Source organism: Nicotiana tomentosiformis, chromosome 9 (genome assembly GCF_000390325.3).
Source record: "Nicotiana tomentosiformis chromosome 9, ASM39032v3, whole genome shotgun sequence".
Lineage (NCBI taxonomy): Eukaryota > Viridiplantae > Streptophyta > Magnoliopsida > Solanales > Solanaceae > Nicotiana > Nicotiana tomentosiformis.
The window spans coordinates 72,440,020-72,449,166 of NC_090820.1; the positions used below are offsets into that span (position 1 = coordinate 72,440,020).

The window sequence follows — 9,147 nt, forward strand, 5'->3', positions numbered from 1 at the left end:
CACTTGCCATTCTTGACAGGCAGGTTTTCCAGTTGAGGTCCAAGAAGATTTCAACGGTGAAGGTCTAGTAGAGGGGTCAACCAGTTGAGGAGGCGACTTGGGAGGTTGAGAAGGACATGCATAGCAGATATCCACACTTATTCAGCACTCAGGTATGATTCTAGACCCGTTCGAGGGAGAACGTTTGTTTATGAGGTGGAGAATATAACGATAAAACCTGTCGTTATGCTTTATAGATCCATGTTTCCCTATTTAAGACTTCCCATATATGCTTTTACTATTTTATGACTTGCGGGGATTGTTGGTTTGGCTTTAGAAGGGTTCGAGTTGATTTCAGAACACTTAGTTCCATAATAGTGGCCTAAGGTGGCCAAGTTTGACTTGAGTCAACGCTTTTAGTAAACGACCTATAAATCTGGATTTAAAGGTTCCAATAGGTTCGTATGATGATTTTGGACTTGGGCGTATGTTCGTATTGAGTTTCGGGTGGGCCGGGAATATTTCAGCGCTTATTGTTGAAAGTTGGAATTTTGAAGGTTTTATAATTTCGTAAGTTTGATTTGAAGTGGATTTTGGTGTTAATGATGTCCATTTGAGATTCTGAACCTTGGAATAGGTTTGTATTGTGATTTATGACTTGGGCATAATGTTTTGCGTCATTCCGAGTTATTTAAGTATGTTTTGACGTATTCAAAGTTGGATGCTTTGTATTGTATATCTAAGTGTGTAGTATTTTTTTCCAACACTTGAATCTTGTTTATGGAAATATTCGTTTTTAAAGTGTGGATTAAATATCTTGTTATGCTTGTGTATTGAACAATTTTTATTTATTATGAAGTGAGTTCGTGTTTCTTTAATTATTCTTGTTCTTCAATATTTACAAAGGGATTAGCTAACCCTAGGACTCGCCCATTCAATTCAAATTAATTTTGGAAAAGATAATTTGGGGTTGGGAAAGATTAATTAACAAGAACTTGAGGTGTTAACCCTCACTTTATAGATTCTACCTAGGGATAGGATTGAACTACTTGTAGCCATATTCGGATGTGCTTAATCTCTTAATTGTTTTAGGGATAATTCAATTAGGAAGTCATGTTAGTCTTCAGAAGAAGCTAATATAGACTTATTACTCGAGGCTAATTAACATAAACTCGCTCATATTTGTAAAATCGTGAAATACATTGGATCGTTACTTGAGTGTAATTCCCAAATGCATCCATGCTTGTACCCATTGATCATTTTACTTGCTTTCTAGGTTAGTTTACATTTTCGCAATTAGTTATAAATAATTTCTCAAAACCTTTCTAAGTGTTTGGCTTAGCAAAATAAGTGATAATTCTCTTACACACCTAAATGCCTATATATTGTTCTCTCTGGGATTCGACCCCGACTCATAGTTGGATAAATTATATTGCATGCGACCGTGTCCAACACTCAACCTGCCACCACCTACCATACCTACAACACTCAACCTGCATATTACCATTCACCTCCACCCGTCCGCCAAAACTACCCAAAGCCACATCCAAATTTCGACCGCAGACATCCTAGACAATACACCCTAATTGCTGAACCCATAGGCCAACTATATGAGAGACTGAAGGCCGCTGGTTCCGTCACCCCTATTCTTGTTGTTGTTGTGATAAATCCTTCCCAATGAATCAATCCCAACAAAATATATGCTTACCATTCGTGCATGAAGGGTCATACCATTGAGGAATGTCGCACGTTGAAAGACAAGATTCAGACGTTGATCGACATAAAGTTATACAAGCAAAGGAAGCTCCCCCGAATGTCTGCAACAACTCTCTCCCGGATCACAGAGGTGAGGGAGTAAACGTCATAGAACTTGATGATGAATGGGATTAGAAAGGGTCCATCGGACTTATTTGAGAGGGAGACGCTCCTAAAACATCTCCGGTCACCCTCACACCAGTTGTGGTACAAACCCAGGCGCCATTTGAAGTCGAGGTAACTACACCCTTCACTGTAATAGTACCTCCCACACCATCTTACAAGTCTGATACCATCCCGTGGGATTATATTGCGGAAGCAAGAAGAAAGGGAAAAGCTAAAATGGAAGAAATAGGTGCTACGCAAGGTCTGACTAGAACTGGCGGAGTTTACACACCTGAGAATCTGGGAGGAACAAGAAAAGAACCTTTGGAGGAAGATACAAGCAAGGGAATACTCCGTTGTTGACCACTTGAACAAGACTCCCGCTCAGATAACCATCTTATCACTGTTGCAAAACTCAGACGCACACAAGAACGCTTTGATGAAAGTGTTAAGTGAAGCTTATGTACCTGCCGGCATCACTAGTGGAGAGATGGCTAACATGGTCGGACAGGTACTAGAGAGTCGTAAAATCACTTTTCACAAAGATGAGTTACCACCAAAAGGACTGAGTCACAACAGGGCGTTGCACATCATAGTGCAATTTGAGGATAGGTTCATTGCCAGGGTCCTAACAGATGGATGTTCGAGCCTGAACATATGCCCACTTACCACTCTGAAAAGATTAGGTAAAGGCCTACACGAGATACGAATGGGAAGCATGAATGTGAAGGCATTTGACGGATCTTAGAGAGCCACTATCGGGGAAATCAACCTTGATCTACAGATGGGTCCGACTTGGTTTGATGTTGAGTTCCAAGTGCTATATATATATATGCTACTTACAACCTATTATTGGGATGACCATGGATACATGCAGTTAGGGCAGTGGCTTCTACTCTGCACCAGACTGTAAATTTGAATGGAATCATCAGGAGGTGATCATTCATGGAGACGGAAGCAACCCTGTTTACACCAACCAGACCATTCCAGTCATCGAAAACAGGAGGAAACTGCGTGGAGAAACATATCACAGCATTGAGCAGGTAAACACAATTGAAAAGGATCGATGGTGGAGCAAGAAGATAGAAAGCATATTACTATGGACGGGATATGAACCAGACAAGGGTCTTGGTAAAAAGCTTCAAGGGATCACCAAACCCATACAACCACAGTATCATGGCATGACCTTTGGACTCGGGTATGAATATACCGTGCAAGAACATCAGGATTGGACACAGCCATGGCGCGCCCCTTATTATCCGCTGGAACAACCATACCACCTCTGCACCAGATATTCCATCAGGCTGACATGATGTGGGGATCTGAGGAAGATGAGATTTTGGCTGGCATAGCAAATCTGTTTCTAGATAAAGAAGACATGGACTGTAGTGAAATTGTTGAGGTGGAGGAGGATCTTACTATTCAAACAATGGAATAAGGAACTATTCTCAAGAACTGGACCGCAGCACCATCCCGAGCTCGTCGAGTTCTTGGGTAGCCTGGCAAATTAGTATGACTTATTTTCAAATTTTTTTGAGCATTTAAGACATTTCTAGTAGTTTGTTTTGAAATAATTACTCGAGCTATCAAGTCGTAATTGTTGACATTTTACAGTTTTATTAATGCATTATTGCTTTTCGTATTTATTATTATCTTTTTACATTCTTTTCAGCATAATTATTACATGTCCTGATGAACCTACGATTGTAACATGTAATGAGATAACAAAACATAAGGATAGTGATTCAGAAGAACCGGAAGATGATGTAATAGCAGAGGAAATTGTTAAAGAAGTAGAGAATTTTGAAAAAAAAACCGAAGTCTAATTTGGAAGAAACTGAGGCCGTTAACTTAGGGGATTCTGAAATAGTCAAGGAGACTCGCATAAGCATTCATCTATCACCGTCAGAGAAAAAAGAGTATATCAGGTTCTTAAAGGAATAGGAGGACATCTTCACATGGTCCTACGACGATATGACTGGGTTAAGCATATCCATAATAGCTCATAAGTTACCCACCAATCCCATGTGTCCACCGGTAAAGAAGAAGCTCAGAAAGTTCAAGCGAGATATGAGTTTGAAGATAAAAGAGGAGGTGACCAAGAAAATCAAATCCAAGGTTCTACGAGTGGTCGAATACCTGACCTGGTTAGCCAACATTGTGTTGGATCCAAAGAAAGATGGAAAAGTTAGAGTATGTGTCGATTACCGAGATCTGAACAGAGCAAGTCCTAAGGATGATTTTCTGCTACTTAACATACGCATACTGATTGACAATTGCACCAAGGATGAACTCCAATCCTTTGTGGACTGCTTCGCAAGATACCATCAGATTTGGATGGATGAAGTGGATGCCAAAAAAATGCCTTTATCACACCGTGGGGAATATATTGTTACAAAATGATACCGTTTGGTTTGAAAAATGTTGGGTCCACCTATATGAGGGCCATGACGACTATATTCCACGACATGATACACAAAGAAATAGAGGTGTGAGTGGATATCATCAAATCTAAAAGGAGTTTTGATCACATAGTAGACCTGAAGAAGTTTTTTGATCGACTTCGAAAATACAACTTGAAGTTGAACCCTACAAAATGTGCCTTCAGAGTCCCTGCTAGAAAATTGTTAGGTTTCATCGTCAGCCGTCGAGGTATTGAGTTAGACCCGTCAAAAATTAAAGCTATCTAGGACTTGCCATCGCCAAAGAATAAAAAAGATGTGATGAGTTTTCTAGGGCGCCTCAACTATATCAGTCGCTTTATAGCACAATCAACGGTGATATGTGAGCCAATCTTCAGAATGCTGAGGAAAGATGCTGCAACAAGCTGGACTGAAGAATGCCAGAAAGCCTTCGAAAAAATAAAGGAGTATTTATCCAAGCCACCCGTGTTGGTCCCTACAGAACCAGGAAGACCTGTGCTACTTTATCTATCTGTGTTGGATGGAGCCTTTGGTTGCGTTTTAGGACAACATGATGAAACTAGAAGGAAGGAGCAGGCGATATATTATCTGAGCAGGAAGTTCACGCCTTGCGAAGCCCGGTACTCTTTTTTGGAACGCACCTGCTGTGCTTTGACATGGATAGCCTAGATGTTGAGACATTATTTATGTGCTTATACTACATATCTCATATCAAGGATGGATCCGCTAAAATACATCTTTCAGAAACCCATGCCTACGGGTAAGTCAGATATTGTTGAGTTAGTTCGACATCGTCTATGTAACTTAGAAGGCGGTCAAAGGGCAAGCATTGGTGGTTCACTTGGCAGAAAATCCAGTAGACGGAGATTACGAACCATTAAAAACATATTTTCTCGATGATGAGGTATCATTCATAGGAGAAGATATTACCGAGGCATACGATGGTTGGAGGATGTTTTTCAACGGAGCAGTAAACTTCAAAGGAATGGGTATCAGAGCTATCTTAGTTTCAGAAATCGGTCAACACTACCCGGTATCCACAAAACTCAGGTTCCCGTACACCAACAACATGGCAGAATACGAGGCCTGCATCTTGGGACTCAGGTTTGCCGTCGACATGAACGTTCACGAGTCATTGGTGATCGGAGATTCTTATTTATTGGTACACCAGGTACTAGGAGAATGGGCCACTAAGAACACTAAAATATTGCCATACTTGCACTGTGTATAAGAGTTGATCAAGAGGTTCACAAAGATAGAATTCAAACATGTTCCAAGAATCCAGAATGAGTTTGCAAATGCAATAGCCACCTTGTCTTCCATGATAAAACATCCGAACAAGAATTTCATCGATCTGATCCTAATAGAAATTCATAAGCAGCCAGCTTATTGTGCTCATGTTGAAGAAGAGTTCGACGGAAATCTATGGTTCCACGATATCAAGAAATACTTGGAAAAGGGAGAATATCCATAGAATGCTACCCACACTCAGAAGCGCATGCTCCGAAGACTGGGCAATCATTTCTTTCAAAGATGAGGAATTCTTTATAGAAGAACTCCTGACCTGGGATTATTGTGATGTGTTGATGCCAAAGAAGCATCTAGATTGCTCGAGGAAATACATACCGGAATTTGCGGACCACACATGAATGGTTTCGTTTTGGCCAAGAAGATATTAAGGGCAGGGTATTTCTTGATGAGTATGGAAACAGACTATATCAAATATTGTTACAACCCAAATTCGCATATCATAGATCACGCTGTAAGTTAGTCGACGTAAATCCAAGAAGAGATTATCTTTGAGACGATAATAAGTTAATCCTATTGGTCTTAAACGATACAAGGGTGTATAAGAGTGGTTAACAAGTATTTGACGTTAAACGAATCGAAGATGTTGTAACCTGTATTTTCGGGTAACACTAGAGGTGATTAATTGTCCCAAGAGGTCTTGTTTTAATGTATTTGAATCATATAATATCCGCATCATAAGTCTTGAAGTCAAGCGAGTTATGAAACAAAAGTCGATAAAAGTTGTCGCAACTTAGGTTTATAATTTTACTTAAACTTTAGGTCAAATGTTACTGCATTTTTCTCCCAATGTGCTTGGAATTATGGGGTGATCTACCTATCAAATTGAATATCTATGAGTCTAGTTTCCAACTCATTAAACCGTTCATCGATACGATCTCGTAATAGAGAGATATTCGCGTTTTCGCGAGAGTGCGCCAAGCTGCTCTCTATGGGGCCCACAAAGGCGGTTTAAGACATTTGGACATATATAAGATACCTCAACCCCGTTTTAAGTCATTATTTTTCAGTATATTCAGACCTTGTAACCCTAAAAATATTCTCTCAAGGTTTTCTCATGATCCAAGACCCAAGCAAAGGGCAAACAACACAAATCAAATGTCGGGAATCCCGTGGTGCTAGTAAGTTTCTTGTTTTTCTTGTTGTTGCTGATTTTTGTGTTGTTCCAGCTCGTGTGGGAGGTTGTTTTAAGTTCTTTATGTTCTGTAAATACACCTTCAAGTTTTTAATATCAACCCTAGGTGATTTCAAGTCTTCTAAAGTAATTCTAGTGCCGAAAAACCCGAATTAATTGCTAGTTTCGCTTCCTTGTTCTTGTGGCAGAATTGAAGGGATATTTCGTGGAACATTAAGGTCAAATTGGAGTTGTTCTTTCTGTTTAAAGGTAAGGAGCCTCTTACTCTATATATATTTAAGATTATCCAAGTTGTGGCTAAGTCGTTGATGCTAGAACTTGTGAAATATATATCGAAAGGCTTGGTAGTAATGTTGTTAGTTGGTGGACTGTTTTGGAGGCTCAATATGATTATTAATGATGTTGTTTGGGCTGTTTGGTGGTTGTATTGACTTGTGTGAAGTCATATAAATAGGGGAGGTGCTGTCCGTTTCATCGTAAAATAGGTTGCGGTCGATACATAATAGTTACGACGCTTAAACGATAATGATAGTGTCATTTATCTTATTGTAGACTAAGGAGTCGTGACATTTGCATAGCTTGAGGTTGGGCAGTATATACAAGGTATGTGAGGCTATCCCCTTCATTCTTTTGCACGACTCCGATTGTACATAATGTAATGAACGAGCTCCCAAAGATACTCTACTCTTAGAAGCTAGCAGTACTTACATTGCTGCCCTTCTTATGAAACGATTGATATTGATGTTACTTCTCTTATTCTTATATTATCAATGTTGTTGGTAGTTCCTGATTCTTATAAGATTCTTGATGAAGAGTTAATCCTAATAACGTGTACGAAGGATACCGACCTTACGTCACTCCGAAAGGTTCAAAATGTGATTCCAATGAGTCCAGCATGCATCATATATATGTATCTATTTTACTCTACCGAGCCGCGCTATAGTTGGCCGGGTATGGCACCTATTGTGCAACCACTGATCAGTTGGGTTTTACCGAGCTCCACGTGGCCGGGTACGATTCTACCGAGCCCTATGATGGCCGGGTACATTTTACCGAGCCTATTACGGCCGGGTACGATATGATGATGATGATGCCCACAAAGGCATATGTTTTAAAAGTTTATGTATATATATATGTATGTATCATGTATTTCATGTCAGTAGCCCTCAGAGGTACCCAGATGTCACAGGTTGTATATTCCCTATCACTGTTTACATTATTGTTCTTACTTATGCTATTCTGCCTTACATACTCAGTACTTTATTCGTACTGACGTCCTTTTTATTTGTGGACGCTGCATGTCGTGCTGCAGGTCCTGATAGATGGGTAGACGCAGCTCCCCCATCACAGTAGGCTATCCGGTTCAGCGTTATTGGCAAGATCCTTTCTCCGGACTTGCCGTGGTCTTGGTATGCATTTTTGTTATAGACATTATGGGTATGTCGGGGCCCTGTTCCGGCAATGTTGTAGCACTTATGTTCTTTTAGAGGCTCATAGACAGGTGTCGACTCATGTATGGTTTGGAATGCCTTGTCGGCTGATTTTTGTTGTATAGTCTTTCATGGCACCATGGTAGCTCGTACCTTATATATAGTTTCTTGACAGTCTTGTCGTCCCATGTTACGTATGTTCATGACATTATCTTTCATTGTTGGATGTTCATGATCCATGTCTACCATTTATATTGGTCTTGTCGGCCCTTAAAGATAATAAGGAAGGTTAGATAAAATGTACGTTGGTGCTCGGCAAGTATGGCCCGGGTGCTAGTCATGACCCTCCAGTTGGGTCGTGACAAACTTGGTATCAGAGCCAGTCTGTCCTAGGGGTTGTCTATGAGCCGTGTCTAGTAGAGTTTTGATTATGGATGTGTAGCGCGCCACATTTATAATCAGGAGGCTACATGACATCTAGGGTTGTTACCTTCTTCCTAAATCTAGATCATGCGTAGAGTTGAGTCGTAAGTGTTCATATCTAATATTCACATTGTTTTCTTTCAGCGATGCCTTCGACTAGGAAGCAAGCGATTAGTAAACGGCTTGATACAGCTGTGGGCGAGGGTAACATTCAGGTGCCTCCAGCCAGAGCAGGACAAAGTGAGGCTCAAAGTGAGATGCCGTCTCATACCTCTCCGTCTCCTCCAGAGGATATTAGGAGGCACGCAGTACATCCAGTTCCTCCGTCTAGCACTACAGACCACGATATGCGCAGTGCGGTGCAATTATTGACTAGCTTGGTAGCTGCTCAGGCTCAGAGGCAGAATACCGGTGTTGCTGATAAACCGGTTAGTGCGAGAGTTCGTGATTTTATTAATCTAGACCCTCCAGTGTTTACCGGATCAGATCCCAAGGAGGACCCACAAACATTTATTGATCAGGTTCATCGTACATTGCGGGTTATGCATGCTAGTGATACGGAGGCAGTAGAGTTGGCTTCTTATCGGTT

At 40.7% G+C, this 9,147-nt stretch overlaps 1 protein-coding gene across 1 annotated transcript; it reads left to right on the forward strand.

Moving 5' to 3' along the window:
• The first annotated feature begins 3,813 nt into the window (after nucleotides 1–3,813).
• Nucleotides 3,814–4,242, forward strand: LOC138898961 (uncharacterized). The gene has a single exon (XM_070185071.1). It carries the CDS (start codon nucleotides 3,814–3,816, stop codon nucleotides 4,240–4,242), a length of 429 nt encoding a protein of 142 aa, XP_070041172.1.
• The last annotated feature ends 4,905 nt before the right edge of the window (nucleotides 4,243–9,147 follow it).

Excerpts from the sequence above, each read along its gene's own strand:
- LOC138898961 (XM_070185071.1), top strand. The coding sequence starts at position 3,814 with ATGACTGGGTTAAGCATATCCATAATAGCTCATAAGTTACCCACCAAT.